The sequence below is a fragment of the Chelmon rostratus genome, chromosome 12 (genome assembly GCF_017976325.1).
Source record: "Chelmon rostratus isolate fCheRos1 chromosome 12, fCheRos1.pri, whole genome shotgun sequence".
NCBI lineage: Eukaryota > Metazoa > Chordata > Actinopteri > Chaetodontiformes > Chaetodontidae > Chelmon > Chelmon rostratus.
Window position 1 is genome coordinate 7,869,563 of NC_055669.1, and position 17,731 is coordinate 7,887,293.

At 44.4% G+C, this 17,731-nt stretch overlaps 2 protein-coding genes across 2 annotated transcripts in view; one reads left to right on the forward strand and one right to left on the reverse strand.

Moving 5' to 3' along the window:
* Window positions 1–9: 9 nt before the first annotated feature.
* c8a (complement component 8, alpha polypeptide) lies at window positions 10–4,698 on the forward strand. Its single transcript, XM_041949839.1, has 11 exons — window positions 10–119; window positions 253–361; window positions 755–902; window positions 1,008–1,155; window positions 1,462–1,651; window positions 1,744–1,926; window positions 2,601–2,841; window positions 2,937–3,068; window positions 3,261–3,418; window positions 3,579–3,804; window positions 4,547–4,698. Exons 1-11 carry the CDS (start codon window positions 10–12, stop codon window positions 4,696–4,698), a joined length of 1,797 nt encoding a protein of 598 aa, XP_041805773.1.
* A 500-nt stretch (window positions 4,699–5,198) lies between these two features.
* The window catches only part of LOC121614840 (complement component C8 beta chain-like), a 32,014-nt gene continuing 19,481 nt past the window's right edge, over window positions 5,199–17,731 (reverse strand). Inside the window, exons 10-25 of the mRNA XM_041948926.1 lie at window positions 17,592–17,700; window positions 16,075–16,722; window positions 14,119–14,249; window positions 13,633–13,702; window positions 10,194–10,278; window positions 9,811–9,958; window positions 9,067–9,214; window positions 8,099–8,240; window positions 7,876–8,008; window positions 7,540–7,737; window positions 7,095–7,335; window positions 6,759–6,887; window positions 6,493–6,656; window positions 5,879–6,032; window positions 5,469–5,540; window positions 5,199–5,353 (exon numbers count right to left, since the gene is read on the reverse strand). Coding sequence (XP_041804860.1) covers window positions 5,199–5,353; window positions 5,469–5,540; window positions 5,879–6,032; window positions 6,493–6,656; window positions 6,759–6,887; window positions 7,095–7,335; window positions 7,540–7,737; window positions 7,876–8,008; window positions 8,099–8,240; window positions 9,067–9,214; window positions 9,811–9,958; window positions 10,194–10,278; window positions 13,633–13,702; window positions 14,119–14,249; window positions 16,075–16,722; window positions 17,592–17,700 — 2,727 coding nt within the window. The remainder of the gene's footprint in view (window positions 5,354–5,468; window positions 5,541–5,878; window positions 6,033–6,492; window positions 6,657–6,758; window positions 6,888–7,094; window positions 7,336–7,539; window positions 7,738–7,875; window positions 8,009–8,098; window positions 8,241–9,066; window positions 9,215–9,810; window positions 9,959–10,193; window positions 10,279–13,632; window positions 13,703–14,118; window positions 14,250–16,074; window positions 16,723–17,591; window positions 17,701–17,731) is intronic.

Below are 17,731 nucleotides of genomic sequence, written 5' to 3' on the forward strand. Positions count from 1 at the left end.
ATTTTCACTATGGAGATATTTATTAATTTACCCATGACTTTATGCACACTTTACCTGTTAGTCAGCTTTAGCTCGGTTGTGAATGCATCACGGAGGTCAGGGACGACAGCTGATAACAGGTGCAGTATTCCTCGCTTATACTTCTTACATTCACTTGATAACATTGTGATAGCAGAGATTGAATGTATCCTATGCAACATGGGTATTAGAAGAAGGTCTGAGATGATAATGGGTTTTTTGGGGAGGGGGCAGCAGGGCTGGGACGAGGAGGGCCAGAGCTGTGAACAGACCAACACCCATCAACTGTATGCTCGGGAGCTGGTCATCTTGGACTCCTTGTACCTCCTGCACAGACAAAAAGGTAACAGTGTTTTTCTCAATAAATTGCAGACATCAGTCATTTAAAGATACAGCTTTTATTATGGGTGGCTTGTGCAATACCTGGCAAAAGTAAATCTGAAACTGGACAGTTTTTCATCAATTCAGTGTGGATGAGATGATCAATAGGTCCAAAGATTATACATAATCAGCTTTCCTGCTCCAATGAGGTCAATAAAAGTGGGCCTTGGTTTTACAATGTTCCTGACATCGCCAAAATACACAACTCACACTGCCTAGAAATGTATATGATTTTAACTGCACCACTATGGACATAATGCAATGCACTATACTGTACATGTTTTTGTGTGGATCTATATTTGAACAGTGCTATACTCACTGAGTGAGTGCTAACTCATTTTTAACTGTGCCTCAGTTCCGTTTCCGATACTTGGAGAAGCCGTCACAGTTTGGTGGCACAGAGTGCGTCGAGACACTGTGGGAGAAGCTGGCATGTCCGACTGCAACTGCGCAGTGTCTGGTGCCAGAATACTGTGGCGAGAGCTTCACCTGCAGAGAAACTGGCAAGTCCCATCAGTGACCACCCAGGCAGCACATTCTCTGTCTGTAGGTGTGATGAACAGAAGGCGTAAATCTGACTGAGTGCGACTGTCTCACTGTCGATCCAGGGCGCTGCATCAGCCAGTCCCTTCGATGTAATGGAGAGCCAGACTGTTATGATTTTTCTGACGAAGACGGCTGTGAAGACTTCAACCGAAGGGACGACAAGTGTTCCACCCTGCTGCCAATCCCTGGTGCCGGACGTGGCACTCAGGGGTGAATACTGCAGAGCAATTATCTGTGTTATTGTTGATATTCACTTTACTTTTTAAATTATATTATCACATGAAAAAAGGTTTTACAGGCAATGAAAAGCCGGGAATTACCAGGACAGTTGTTTTAATGAGCATATTCATCATCAACACATCAAAATCACTATTCCTTGGCCAGCAAATTACTGTGAAACATCAGAAATATATACATGTAATTTCACTGATGTCCTGTCACACCATCTTTTTTCTTGACATGTCACATTTAATCTCTTCACTTCATGACTGATTTGAATCTTTCCACTTTGCCTAGCTACAATGTTTTGACTGGGGAGTTTGTGGATCATGTAGTCGACCAGAGCTACTTTGGAGGAGAGTGTGAATATGTCTATAACGGTGAATGGAGGAAATTCATCTATGACTCATTCTGCGAGAACCTGCACTACAATGAAGATGAGAAGAACTTCAGGAAGCCGTACAACTACCACACCTACCGCTTTGTGGTATTGTAATGTGGTGATTTACTCCTCTGTATAAGTAAATAAATGGGCTGTTTGAAGGAAGACATTTTGACATAAACTTTAACCTGTTGCAGGCTGAAGCTACGTCAGAGGGCTCTCAGGAGTACTTCAGTGATGTGATGAGCTTGTTGAAAGCGAGGAAAGACATGAGCTCTTCGAGTGGCGGCGTCTCAGTTGGGATCTATTATGTGGAAGTGGGACTGAGTGGAAGTCAGGAATCTGAGTTTCTCCGGAACATAACGCAGTATAAGAGCCAGGTATGATCTGCTGACCCACAGACCAACATGTTTTACATGGTAACGGGTGCAATCAAGCCTGTTTCATGTTTTAAATACATGATAATCATGTGTTTGAGGTTAGGGTGATAGTTTCGCATTTTGGAAAATGTACTTTTTTGCTAACTTGCAGAGAGTTAGATCAAGAGATTAATAAGATAACACTGTCATGTCTGTAAAATATGAAGCAGTTGGTTAGCCTAGCTTAGCATAAAGATTGGAAACGGGGGATCAGCCAGCCTGGCTCTGCCCAAAGGGAGCAAAACCTGCCTACTAGCACCTCTAAAGGCCAGTAATTAAAACACATAACGCCCTGTGATGTTGTTGGGGTTTTTTTGTTTTTTTGTTTTAGTTTTTAGACTAGACCAACCAGATATAATGTGTTTTTCAGTGATTTGTTTGGCAGATGGTGTTACCTTTAGACAGAGCCAAGGCTAGCTGTTTCCCACCTATTTTCAGTCTTTATGCTAAGCTAAGAGTCTCCTAGCTGTATCTTAATATATGAGAGCGGAATCAGTTTTCTAATCTCAAGTCCTCAGTGTCTGTGCACGGCCAAACAAATGACATTACTTGGGGTATAAATAAGATACAGTTTTGTGAAATTCTTTGTGTAGAATAAAAAGATCACGTTATAAAAACTTGCCTTTTGTCCTCAGGACGTAGGCTTCGTCAGACTGTGGTCCAAAGTGCAAACAGCCCACTTCAAAATGAGAACTAATAAGCTGATGCTGCATGAAGACTTCTATGTTTCCCTCATGGAGCTCCCCGAGCAGTATGACTTTGGGTTGTACTCGCTCTTCTTCAAAACATTCGGCACCCACTACGTCACCGAGGGAACCATGGGAGGAACCCTCGAATATGTTGTGATCGTCAACAAAACAGCTATGGCGGAATCAAGTAGTGTGGACTTTCCAGCTTGTTGATCAATCTCATCTTCCAGGAAATGCGATGCAAAGAAACCTTTGTTTAATTCTCTTCCCTAACTCTCACAGAGCTTGAGGGTGAACAAGCTGGCCGATGCTTTGGTGCCTCTATTGGTATAAGCTACCCTATGAGCGGCCAGGCAACAGCAGGTCTCAAAGTGGGTGTGAATCCATGCAGTAAAGAAGGACAGTTTGATCAAGGTGAGACACTGAAATTCTATAAGTAGTCAACCCTTCCTGAGAGGCTGATATTCCCTAATTAGTTGAAATTTGAGTTCATTAGCTTCATTTGCAACTACAGAATATCTCATTCCTATACAACTGACAAGTTATGAAGGATTGTTGCAGTAATGTGTCAGCTTGTATTACAAATGTGATAATTTTTCTTTATAGGCCACGACAAAAAGTCAGCGGTGATAGAGGACATCGTTACTCTAGTGAAGGGTGGGATCACAGAGAGCAGCACCGGCCTGCTGGCTGTCAGGAACCCTGACACCTACAGGAGGTGGGGAGCGAGCCTCAAATACAACCCAGCCCTCATCGAGTATGAGGTAACTGTCATGTTTTATGATTTGACATTAGACAGAAGAAAAACAAAACACGAGTTATAGCTTAATCCTCAATTTATGACTGCTGGTGTGGTCATCTGCTTTTTATTAACTTTTCTCTTCCTCCTCTTCCTGTCTCTGTCCTTCCTCCCCTGTGACCCAGACAATGCCAATTTATGAGCTAGTGCGCCTCAGCACAGCCGCTGACCACGTAGGTGCAAGACTGGCCAACTTGCGGAGGGGCTGGGACGAGTATCTGCAGCAGTTCGACTCCTGCCGCTGCGCCCCCTGCAGGCACAACGGGATCCCTGTCCTCACGGGCACCTCCTGCAAGTGCATCTGTAAGTCAGGCTACCAGGGGGAGGCCTGTGAAGAGACCCTCAGGAGAGGTGAGACTTTTATCACAAGTAAAAGCAGTGGAGGTAAACACATGCAAGTCATTTCCTTAAATAAAGTAAGAGTGTGACATGTAAGGGACAAACGCTTATTCTTGAGCGAGCCTGGCTTTGTCTAAAACATCTGCCTCCCAGCGCCTCCTAATAAGTACTAGTTAAGATTTTACAAATTGTTTCTTTCACACTGCGGTTTGTGTATGGATTGATCTTACAAGATATCATGTCTGTTAGAGTCAGGCTAGCTGTTTCCCCCTGCTTCCAGTCTTTGTGCTAAGCTAAGCTAACTGGCTGCTGGCTGTAGCTTCACATTTGAAGTACAGATATGAGAGTGGTAGGATGTCTTATTATCTGTTAACTGCACAAACATCAAAAGTTAACATACCCATTGTCATGAGTGGTTTCTTTTGTGCAGTAGCTCATAATATTTCCAGACCTTGTTTTATGAGGTAATTAAATTTTACTCCATGTCTCACCTCTGACAGGAAGTTGTTTATTTGGTAACTCCCTTAACTTGGATCAGTCCAGACTTTTTGTATGCCTGACAACAAGAGCAAACCTCTTGTCTTTTTGTTTTCTTGTGTTCTTCTCCATTTGCTGACTGATCCGCTGCCTGTTTCACCCGCTTGCCGGGTCAGAGGATGCGATGCAGTAACAACAGTGTGCACACACATCCTGTTTCCAAATCAGTGTCCTTTTGTCAAGATCAGCTCCAAATCTCTTTCATTTTACTCCACAGATGCCAAGACAGATGGGTCATGGTCGTGCTGGGGGGCCTGGTCATCCTGCGCATCAGGGAGGAGAACTCGGACAAGAACCTGTAATAATCCTGCACCCGAGGGAGGCGGAGCGGCCTGCCTGGGCTCCACCTCGCAGACTCAACGCTGTTAGAGTGACCGTTCCTTCAGACTCATGTGATGTTCAGTGAACGAAAACTGATCTTTCACATCCTTTTTGAAATGTCGGAGCTCTCAAAAATAAAAAGAAACGTCTGTCTCTTCTCATAACACACTGTTTGACAAAGTGATTTTCAAAGTAGAATAAATGTGTGCTATGCAGACTTCACCACGTGTGTGTTGGTGTTTTTCTGAACTTGAAACACAGTGAAATTTTAGATGCTTATGTGTGACATTTCTTAAATTGCCTCAAAGGTGAAGGTTAAATTTGGCTGATTCCAGGTCAGTGCGTCAGGTAAATCTAGTTAAATGCTACAATGTTACATATCAAGAAATGACAAAATGTGGTTTAACATTCTTCATGAAATATTAATTGAAGATATTTCATTCATGTCGCAGTAGGCAGTCAAAAGACAAACACACCACAGACCAAACTTGTATTTTCAATGAATTTTTTATTATAAATCTTTCTGTCAAGCCTGACATTTGACAGTTTTAAAAGCACTCAGTAGACTCCTGCTGCTGTCCTCTGCAGGCCAGGCCTCCATTGTTGGGCGCTGGGTTGTTACACTGCCGACTCCTCGTCATCGTTCCTCCGCTGCAGGACGACCACGCACCCCAGCAGCTCCAGCTGCCGTCAATGGCCATATCTGTCAGAAGAGGCCGGACCATGTCTCATATTATGTCAATATCTCAGTAGTTTAGAGCAAAGGAGGACAAATGTCATGTTGCACGCAGTGTGTATTTTGGATTTTGAGTGCGAACCTTTTCGCCTCTGAGTGATCTCACAGCCCCGTCCAGTGTAGCCAACAGGACACACGCAGTCACACCTGGTGCCTGTTGAGGGAGATGGAGTTACTTTTTACACCATCTTAATTATCACCAACATCATTACCTTCACTGTAACCATCATCATCAGAGTCACTTACTGCACTATTCTTATGTGTTTGGGGGCAAAAACCCTAAAACTGCCAGAGAGAGGCTCTGTTGGTTACTTGCTTCCATGGTTCCTTTAGGTAAAACTAAACCTTAAGCTTTGGCAAACTATGATTGAAAACAAAACACAGCTTAGGAAAGAAGTTCAGAATAATACAATGAGTTTTCAGTCACTAACTGATGGACGTGGAACCATAAAATGTGCCATGAACAGCAAACAGTAGCATCCTGTGAGGTACCTCTCAGAACAGCCACCCCGTTGTTGTGGCAGGGAGCACAGCGACATGAACTAGCCTCTGCCAGGTACTCTGACAGGGCTCTCTTCAGGTTTCTTTTCAGGGTGGCATCTTGGGAGAAGTCTCTGGAGGTCACCAGCTCATACAGCGGCCGTGTCTAATGCGAAACAAATGCCACTATTAAAACAGGTTCTGTTGAAGTCTCTTGAATTGAGTTTTTTTTAGACAGAGCCAACTGGAAAGCCCAACAAAAGCTGAAACTTGACCGCGTTGCAGAAAGACAGCCCATTTGTATTTGGCACAGTTGCTATTTGGCATCTGTTGCTGTTTGTTCTCCAACTTGCTATTGATCAGCTTAGCTGTACTTTGCCTCTCTGTGATTGTGCCAATCCTGGGACCACCGCTGACCAACTCTTGTAAACGTTTTTGCATCAATTAGTCAGGTCAAATTCCCTGCAGAGAGTTTTATTATAGCTGCAAACTGAGATGGTGAACTACAACGGAAGAACAGAAAGGTGTTAATTGTGTTCATGTCACAGGAGATTGTGGGAGACGAGAAACACTCCGATAAGACAGAGACAAGGTAAGTGAGAGAAAAGAGAACGGAGAAAACTCACTGTTTTGCGAATGAAGTCGGGGTTAAAACGCACGCCCTCGCCCCACAGCCGCATCAGCTGCGGGGTGGGAAGCTTTTTGGACACCAGAGCTGTGATGGATTCACTACTTCCGCCCCGCACAACAGCAACGAAGTCCTCCACCATGCTGCCGCTTGCTGTGTCCTCTGGAGAGAGACAGATTGACGTCAGAGTCTTAGAGCCAGCTCGCGTGTCTGACGTTAGGCGGAGGACGTTATGCGGGACATTTATAAAACATGGAACTTCACCTCCCATCTCATTCAGCAGGCCATCGCAGGATCCACCGTGAAAGCCCACCGACACATAAACACCGTATATGTTGGCGCCAACCTTAAGGCCCGACTGCGTACAGCGCTTGTAGTCTTCCAAAGAATAATCTAGAGCAACAAAACACTGTCAGATGGTGAACATGTCAGTGGCTTATGAGTTACAAGGTGTAAGTGAGGATGGGATGATGTAGATGATGCCACTGCCAAACTCCAGGCTCTGATCATAATTAGTGATCTTTAGTGTTCTTATGACGCACAGTAAACTGACTGAGGATCCCCCATGACTCCAGTTTGGGAGCCACTTAGATCTATTACCTGATTTCTCGAGGGACTCCTTGTTTATGATGATGGTGTGTTCAAAGTCCCCTCCGAGGGCTGCCTCTGTGATGTAGTGGGTGCCGTAGTCTCTGTAGATCTGTCTGTATTCTCCATAAGAGTAGGACTGCGGCAAAGAGCGCAGGCGCTGCAGGAACTCAGGGTGCAGCATCAAGTCATCTGACTTCAACATGTACTGGGCCAACTCCAGTTCTGCTTTGGCCCTCACGAAGCTGTTAGACTGAGGAGAGAATCAGCGGGAGGCAGGTGTTGGATACTTCACTGCTTTCATGTTAAGACTGGGAGGGGATCTGGAGTTATTTTAAATGCTTTATGTGTGTGTATAAATCATAAATCCGGGAGGTTCGGTTTGATTTGCTTTGTTTTTAGGACTCAGTAGGTGGTTTAAGGCTCAAGAGAAAAGAAAACACAAATGGTATCTCACCGTGCCGGAGGCGCGGCGAATCTTCTGAACTGACTTGGTGTATTTGGCATTATTGTAGTTGTAGCCAAACTCAAATATGCCGGGAATGCCAAAGCCAAAGGAAACTGTGGTTTTGGTGGTGCGCTCCTTCATGGTGTAGTCCATGTAGTCAGAGTATGAATCAAAAGACTGCAGGGTGAAATCATACGAGCCTTTTGTCTGTAAATGCATGGGAAGAAAAATTTCCTTTTTAGTGACACCAGGTCCAAATTGCAATATTTATGGCACAGTGCAACAAGCAGGACCATATTAACTAAACATTTGATTTACTGAAGTATTTTTAAGTGATCTATTAACCTGTAGAGTGTACTGTTGCAAGTTGTAAGGCTTCCTGAATCTGACGTCCTGGATGTACTGTGGCAAGCAGCTGCCAGCGTAGTATCTGTTATCAAGCACCACTCCCTCCAGGTTGCTGTTCAAGATGTTGATTCTGAAAGACGGTTTGAGGAGAGCAACATGTATGCATAACTCCTTCCAGCTTCTGGGACTCTCCATGCAAACTAATGAGAACGTGACTCACCCTTTGGCAAGGTTTTCGATGCCCCAGTACTCTTCAGCCTCCTCCCTGCAGGGCTTGGAAACCTTCTTACAGCCGGCTTCATCTGACATGTCCCCACAGTCATCCTCTCCACTGCACTGCAGAGTCCTGGGAATGCAGCGACCTGACGAAGAGGAAGGACAGTCAGCTGGCATCCGGTGACGCTTCAGTCCAAAACAAGATTTTAAAAATTCGTACTTGTTTTCCTGCTACAAGTTAGAAGAGAGGACTGATACCACGTCTGCACGCTAAATACAAGGCTACAACAAGCAGCCGATTAGCTTAGCTTAGCATAAAGACTGCAGGCATAGAGAAAGAGCTAGATTCTGTCAAAAGGCTAAGAGTCCAGGAAGTGAGTGTGCTTGGCTGAGAAATAGTCCAGCATAAATCCCTTTACATGAACATCAACTCTGTTTTTAGACAGATTAAACAAATGAGATGAGATGACAAGTTGGGATTTTTCAGGGGGTCATGTGATGCACTATTTCCTGTTTGGGTCCAGTGATTTCAGTGATATTTACAGATGATTGTGAAGATGATTTTATTTTACCTTTGGACAGAGCCGGGCTAGCTGTTTTCTAACTGTTTCTTTCTTTCCAGTCTTTATGCTAAGATAAGATAATCGGCTGCTGGTTCATATTCAGTCTACTGACCTGAGTGTGATATCAATCTTTTCACGTTTCTCTCTGCAACACGAATAAGCGGATTTCCAAGATGCCAAACTATTCCTTTAAGAGCAAAGCTCTGAAGATGCTAAGTAGTCTGAACTCTCCTGACTGTGATGGAGCGATGACTCACCCACATCCAGCACAGAATATTAAAGTTCTTATTCCTGTGACATGAATTTTTAAACATGCCAACACAGTGTTGGTGCCATGTGGTGGTATCATAGTGCTTCATGGATTTGCAGAATGAAGCGCAGAGTGAATGGAGATGGCGGCAGGAGATACCTGTCTGGCTGCAGAGGAATCCCTCACACAAAGGAACATTGTCGCAGGTGTAGCGGGCTGGAACGGCGCAGGCCTCCTCCTCCCTGCCGTCAAAATTGCACGGCTGCCCTCCAAACTGAGACGGCCGGTCCAGCTTAGCATAGCGATACTGGACGGTTGAGGAAGACGAACACATAAACGGTCAGAGAAACAGAGAGGAAGGCTCGCCACTACCCAATAAAGGTGGTGGGAGAGCTTGGAAACCGCCCCGGGGAACTATAACCGGCGTAATCCCATTAGAGGGCTGTTTTCACTTTGCCATGTCAAGGTTATTAATCCCACTCCTTGTAAAGTGGATGAGATAGAGCGCTGAAGTACATCATCTGAGACCTCTTGCCAGAGGGGGAACCTTGCAGAAAAACAGCCCACAAGGTCAGTGTTGCACACCTGAGACTGATCTCTCAATTCTAGCATAACAGGAATTATTTATTTCTACAAATCTAAATTTATTTATGATAACTGTACCATTACATTGGACATAAATTTGCGAGGCCAGGAATAATGGTTGTGCATATAGTTATGTGTCTGTGACTGCACTTGTAATTTAAACATATTAAACAGCAGCAAAGATTATCAGACATGATTTTCTATCTTCTTAATAACTGATTATCAGGCCAACATTGGAGCGTCCTGACAAGCTGGCGAACAGGTGTCATGTGATGTCTCTCAGGCCCGCCGTCACCTGTCCTGTATAGTCATACTTACTCTTTTTTTCTGACAGGTGTCACAGCGTGACCATGCGCTCCACTCTGATAAAACACAGTCCACCGGATGAACTACCACCTGCTCGCCCACTGAGCGAGCTTCGCGAGGGCCAGGCGTTTCATGGCTCGCTGTTGTGACGGCAACTGTACTGTGGCATGCAGATGAAAATCAAATCAGACAAATGGACATTAGCAGACTTTTTTTTTTATCACTTTGGAAGCAAAGGGCTTTTAGCTTCTCAGAATTCTCATGATACGGGATTGACTGCTGACAGGATTACTGATGTTTGAACATTATAGAGTCTTAGAGAGTAAGACAGTTACATTAGTTAACCAAACTCAAACCAGAAAATGGAAAAAACGACAGACTAATAAGGCTCCTACCTCAGCAGCACCAAGCTCAAAGCAACATGGAGTAGACGGCACTGCAAACTAGGCGCACTCATCCGTATCACGCCAGAAAGCATGGCTGGGTGTTATGACTGACTGCGAGCGAGGAGACGACACTGTTCAGCTTCATATGTAAACACACACTGATCAATACTGGCCTCGATATGAACTCACTGCTGCCATTAGACTCAGCAGAACACACAACCCTGCAGACCTCTGAGCCACAGAGCTGCATGCTGTGGCTTTAGCTCTTGTGTCACAGTTTATTTAACACAGACCTCAGAAATACAATATAATTATAATAATATTATAATATAAAAACTTTATCATGTGTAATCTGTAGTGATGTGATGAATCTAAAATACTCAGAAAACTTTATTTAGGTAACATATGACAGTGGTGGAAAACAGAGGCTTTGTGATGAAGTCAATTCCTGTTACAGACGTCTGTGGTCAAATCATTTGAGTCATGTTTGAGTACTTATGACCTTTAAACTTTGTTCACCTTCACTCATTTTGGATTTTACAGAATGACACAATCCCATGGCCCAGCTGTAGATAGCACGATTGTACTTGTACTCAACATGAGTACTTTTATTTCATGCTGCTTTTTATCACATTTGTACTTATACTCTGCTACAATGAAGTGGAGAATATTGACAGTTGGATGTAACTTAGGAGTAACTTAAGCACTCGATGAACTTACAAAATAGAAAAAATATTGAACCAGCGGTCCTCAAACCTTTTATCTTGTGATCCTTTACAAAAAGCAGATGAGTTGTTAGTTCCACTAAATGTGACTCACTTGACTTCTCACATGGCTTCATCAAAATAACAGTATGAGGCTAAAAGAGGTCAAACTGTCCAATATTTCACAACAAAAGCAAAGATCCAAAAAAATCATCCCATGACCCCCCAGATTTATCTTGTGACCCTTTGGAGGTGGCACTGAAATAAGCCACCTTACTGTATAAAAAGTAGTTTAATGTAGCTCCGTTCGACCAGCTAAGTGCTGCTAACACACTGATTCACCAGTATTAAAAATGCATACATATAAATTAGTAGCAGGGACCATTTTTCTGTATAATGAGGACTTTGACTTTAAATATTTGAAGTGTGTTTTGCTTTGAATGCCTTGCGTTTGAACGACACTGTGCTACTCCTCGTGTGATTTACTGATACATACAGCACTAAAAAGAACCAGTGGTGATTATACTAACACAATGGCACCGAGTGGCTGCGTAGGGGAGTCCTGCAGTATTAGTGTGAGGAGAGCAACCTCTGTTGGTCCATCATTAGAAAGATAGTGGGAGCTCAAAGAAAGAGAAGAAGAGCAAGCCGGAAAGTGGGAATCACATGATATTTTATTTGTGACTGAACAGTGGCATGGGTACAGTGTATGGGGAAGTCATAGACGTACAAAAGTCCTTTTTTTTCTCTTCTTCAAGACAATTCTTAATTCCATAAATAAAATTTACAAAATATTTTGGACTATTTCTCATTTTTCTTACACAAGCAGGGGTACAGTTACCGTTTGTTATTGTAAGTCTAGCAGTTAATAGTGATATCTCTATTGTTCATGTTATATAACGTCGCCTTTCTTTTTGACTGTTTCGATTCGGTGGAGCAGACCTACAACACGCCCGAGTGCTTTGTTACAACAATGACCTGTTTACTGTATACAAATGACCTGACGAGGAGAACAGTGACTGGACAACAAAAAATAAACCTGATAAGGCATAGAAATGCACTCTACTGTCTCTGAGCTCAGGGTTATTAAGCCATGTCACATCAGTATGGGTTTATTCTGCTTATTTATTCATGAAACCAAACAGAGATATGATTCTAAGAGGCAAGTTGTAAACAATGCGACCTCAGCTGGAAATGCAGAATATCTAAAAACGAAGAGATGCAGGAAAATCTGCCTCCTATTTACTAAAAAAAGTCTGTAACCTTTAAGAAATAGTAGGATTTTTGCCGCGATCGTTACCCCTTCGTCTCTTTCATCTGTCGAGCTCAAAAGGAGTGAGACAGGTACAGCAGGCTTCATTTTGAATGACCATGTAACACAGATTCACAGTTCATATCTCACCACCCGAACAGAAACAAAGAAATGAAAAATAAATGGCAGCAAAAGCGAAACAAACATCCAGACGTCAAAAATGGAGGTGCTGGTAGGGCATTGCTTGAGAGAAACACAGGTAGTTGGCATCCAAAGAGGCAGAGAGCTATCTTATGGCACAGAGGCTCAGGTATGGGGGACTGGGAAGATTCTTATTTACAAAATAGATGTTTGGCAAATTTTGATTTCGACATTGATGCCTCAAAGTCATTTTGATATCTCTAATGACTCGGCGCCATCAACACAGAATTCTTATAAAATAAGAAAAAGAGATCATACTCGGTTGATTTGTTTCAGATCTAGAAGGAAGCTGCAGAGAACAGTTTTGCTCACAGCTGAGTCCGCTGAATCCACATTAAGTCTGTTCATGCAAATGGACGAGTCGGTGGAGCAACACGATGAGAACATTTGGCAAATCCATCTGCTGCGTACAGTCTTTGCTGGTGGCGGTTGACCGACTGAAGGTCAACCACGTACAGTAGGACGCTGCTCCTCTTGAAAGGTTCCAAAAAATAATTTGCATCATCAGAGTCACCATGGCTGTGTAACGTATCCTCACAGATAAGAACTCGTTAATCCATGTCAGGAGGGTGCCATCACCTCCTGGTGTAGCTTTCGGTCAAAGAACAAAGGTCACTTCCTGGTTGAAAGTTGATTGGACGATAAAGCCAAAGTCTGGTTGTCATGCTGAGGAGTACAGTACAGTATGTGGCCTCTGGAGGAAAGCAGATCCTAGGACAGCCAGCTTATAACAGAACTGCCAAAATATCCTTTCAAGGTTGAAAAAACAGAACAAGTCTGTGTAATCCAGCTGTGAGAGATGCTGCTGATCACAGTCACTCATCTCTCGCTCTTCTTCTCTTTCTCATGAGCTTCTGTCGTGGCCTTGAGAGCTTCCATCCCCTAAAGGACAAGCAGACACAATCAACATCATCATGAAGACGTATTTGTGCAGTCACAACTCTGGCCACCAGGTGGCAACATTTTGCCTTCCTTTTTCTCTCGTTTGGGTGACGCAGAGAGGCACAATGACAGAAACATTGAACTAAAGCAAGGCTCTTCTCCAACTGGCGGAAAACCACCCATTCACAAGGAGATCCAATATAAAGCTAATAAAGGAGCACAGAGCAGGGTTATGAAAAAATGAGAGGAGGTGAGTTGCTGGACTTTCGAGATGAAAAAAGCAAAGGAGAAAATACATGAAATGCCTCAGTGTGAAGATAGTTGATTGGTAACAAGGGCAAATGAGAGAGGAGGGGACTGTGAGATACCCACTCAGTGTCTGTTGTTCTCTAGCTGTCTTCCTGTGGACAGGTCTGATCCTGCGGAGGATCAGGATCTCCACTGGGCACCGGGGAGTTCGACCTTGCGACACCAGAGCCCTGAGAGAGAGAGAGAGACAGAGAGAGAGGTAAAATGAACTATTCTCCAGCATGTGAGGACTTGCAAAAGCTGCATCTTTTTCCACCTCCCTGAAAATCATTCAGGAGAATGACAACAACCATGATTACCATGAAACATCATTTTGCCTTATTATATATGATCTAATCAGGAGACTTAAATCATCTTTGACCTTTCATGTTTAATTGACTTGACATTTCTCTGAAAAAAAGGGTAAAATCAATCCCGTTTGGCTGTATTAATCACATGACGTTCTACCCGGTGTGATTGGATCCAGTTTACTTGAGAACAGATAATCTGTTTGACAATAACTATTACAGCATCATGCCAGTCAGTTGTTAAATCACATCCGTGCATCTTATCTACAGGGATGAGACCCCAGGGGGGCGGCGCTCACCGATTGTTCCTCCTCCTTGGCATTGCTGGAGTTGCCCTCAGGGTCTACAGGGGAGTGATCTGTGGGGGGGTCACTGGCCTGGGAAGGGGGGCAGTCTGAAGACGAGCTCTGCTGCGGGGCTGGAGTGGATGCTGCGAAGAGAATAAGAAACGTTCAGTAAATGCGTGACAGAAAAGACGCAGTAAGACGACAAATAGTAGGATCCTAACTTTGTTTTGAACCACTTCCCAAAATGTGAACTGTTTTAATGCTAATGTGCTCTGTGAATGTGTTTAGCATCGAGCTAGTGACATGCATAACCTATGCTGAGAAGCAGCGGATTCAAATCTAGATCATGACCTTTATTGCGTGTCATCCCCTCGACTTTTTCTTTCTATTGTACCTGACATTCTGTTTTCTGTATACGATCAAATGCAGCACGACTTTCCAACGCCTTTTCATTCCTGTCCGATCACCTTAAACCTCATATTCCACCCCATGCTCTCTGCTCTCAGAGTACAGGGCTCCAGTCTGTCCCAGAGTTAAACAGAAGTCAGCAGGCTGCAGAGACTCCACCTATCCTGCCCCCTTCGTCTGGAATAACCTCCCTGCTGATATCAGACAGTCGGACTCTGTTGAGGCCTTTAAACCCTAACTTGAAACTCATCTTCTCAAATTCACTTTCAGTTCCTTATTCTTTGATTACTTCAGGCTTGTACCTGTTAGCCACTATCCATCAGATCTTGGCCTCTGTCTCACTGAATCTATTAAGCCTAGTACTTGCAGTGTATCCTGCCACCGAGGATACTGTAAACCTTCTGAAAACCACCGCATCTCTCTGACCCTGTTTGTTTATGTCCCTTAAGCACAGCTGTGCCTCCCTCTCTCTCTCTGGTTTCTCCTCCTTGTCCTCTCTCTTCACTCAGGCTCCTTTGTGCCGTGCTGTGGACCCTCTCTCCTGCTCTGGATCTGAGGTTTAGCCTCTACTCTTGTCTCTGTCGCTCTCCCTCGTGTGCTTGTTGTCCTCGTCTCTCTCTTCCTCAACGTGTTTGTTGCTTTCCTCCCATCTTTGTGAACGGTGAGCTTGAGCTTTGCCTCTTGTGTTTTTTGCAGTCTGTCCTCTTTCCAGATCTCAATGGGGGGCTCAACGTGGCTCAAGTCTGACCTGTTCTGCATTCTGTACATGTAATTTTACTGTGTGGATCTATTCTATACACACGTCTTTTGCATGTCTGTCCATCCTGGGGTAGGGATCCCTCCTCTGTTCCTTCTCTTTTGTCCCGATTAAAGGGCTTTTTCCTTATATGAAGAGGAAGATAAATTGTATTCTATGCTGTACAGATTGTAAAGCCCCTTGAGGCAAATTTGTGCAATTGGGCTGTATAAATAAAACTGACTTGACTTGACATCACTCTTCATCTTGAGCCACAGTGCTGTAGAATAAGACTGAGAATCTCGGTATTGCTCACCATCTTAGTATTAAGCTATTAAGCTGAGGCTGATGTAATGTCATCGGTTTTGAAGGCATTTAAGTTTTTAAGTTTTGGAAAAACGTCAAATTTGATGGGATGATGATGCTAAATGAAAAGTCAGGGGATCATCAAAATTATTACAATAGTTCCTGAGGGGGACACACCTACATGTCATAGCAATCCATCCAATAGCTGTGAGGAAATCTCTTTCAAGATCACAAATGTGAGCACGCCATGGTGGAGAATATTTCAGTTGAATACATCCTTTGGGAACCATGAATGTCTGGACAACATTTAATGGCAATGAATCTATGGGATGTTAAGAAAGTCCAGTTTGGACCGATGTGATCTGACTGACTGACACACTGCCATCCATAGAGTCAGGCTGCTGCAACGGCTAAAAATGTTTCAGCTGAGAATTAAGTGCTTCATGCTTTTCATATAAGGTGGCACAGACAGTAAGCTGCATGCATTATGTAGGAGGACAATAATTGGGAGCACTTACGAGATTCAGTGGACGGTGATGTGGATGTACCTGGGCTCAAGGTCATCCTAGAGAGATCAAGGTCACTACAGCTTCCTTCCTCTTCCTGGGTCACAGCAGCTGAAGGTGGCAGCAGCTGACTGCAGGCTAGTGTGTCCGGTACACTCATGAGGCCTGGAGTCCCACACCTGCTCACCGCTGCCGAAGCGACGCCAGGTCCAACACCTGCTGCTCCGGCTCCTGATGTAGAGGGCCCCTCGCCGGCATCTGAGTCCACGCTGAGGCCTTCCTTCCCCAGGCTCAGCTGCCTCTGCAGCAGGGCGGGGTCGGCCGTGTGCTGGGGGCTGGTGATGGCAGAGGACGGGGCTGATAGGTCACAGGCTTGAGGGCACATGGTGGTAATGGGTACCAGGCCTTGGAGCATGGCAGCAGGTATGGCATGCCCCCCCACGCCCACGGTCTGGGCCGGCATGTAGGCTGCCATGGCTGCCCACTGCTGCTGAGTGGCAGGGAAAATGTTGGCCTGGCTCCAAATGACCGGCTGACCACCGGGGAGGACCTGAGCCACCTGGAGGGGCCCCTGCACGGGGAAGGCCAGAGTCTGAGCCTGGGCGGGAAACGGCTGCTGCGCCCACTGGGCCGCCTGCACCGGACCCATGGTCATATAACCTGGAGTAGAAAGACGATAAGGAGGGAGAAGAAAGAAAGAAAACAATGAAAGGATATTAAGGCAGGAAAAGGAAGTGGAGATTATAATTATTAGGAGCGCAAAATACATTTTGTCTTCTGCAATTATAAGTTCAACACATTGATTTTCAAAATTAAAGCACGTTCCTCTATTAATCTTGCTGCATCCAAAGCAGATCATATATTTTCACACTGACTGCCTTCCAAACTTCCAATGATTTTACTAACAAACCTGCTTCACGAGGCATGTATGCACATCTCAGAGATTTATTAAGTGCAATTACAATGTTTCAAAATTATGTCTTCAGTTAACCTAAGACCTGATTTAACCCAGCACCAGCTAGTTATTTATGATAGTTATAATGCACTTGCAAGCAAGGAGCGTCTCGAAAGTGTTTCGTTGCTGGAGCGTTCCAGGACAACATCTGAGATGTGAGAGCCAGCCGTCAAACAGCATTCATAAGCTGTGTTATCATGGACAGGCACATTGTGACAAGGATGATGTGAATTAAGTTGTTTCTTGCATTAAAAAGGACGCCCTTCAGAGGGCTGACTGATGTTGGGATGTTCTTGAATGTTCTTGGAAAACCACAATGTCAGTGGTTTCACTAAAATATGCAAAACCGCCAGTCTGGTCCTTTAAAAAACATCACTTTACAGTATCTCAGTGGTGTACAGCATAATCACAGCGCTGCTGGTTGATGTGTGGTCCTTATAAAAACTGAGATAAATCCACATCCTGCCAAATCTTGGCAGGGCTTTCAACAAAACTACACATCAAAGAAAGATGTGTATTCTCTTTAATGCTTTGTGTTGTGGAAAAGGTGCAGCGTTTCAGTCTGGGTAGCTACCTGACGGCACAGAGGTGGGGCTGAAGGGGGCGTACATCTCAGCAGGATTGTGTTGCTGCTGGCGGCTGCTCCTGCTAGGGTCCAGTGTGTTGGCAGGTGATGGGGGCATCTGGGAGGCAAAGCACACACAAACACACACA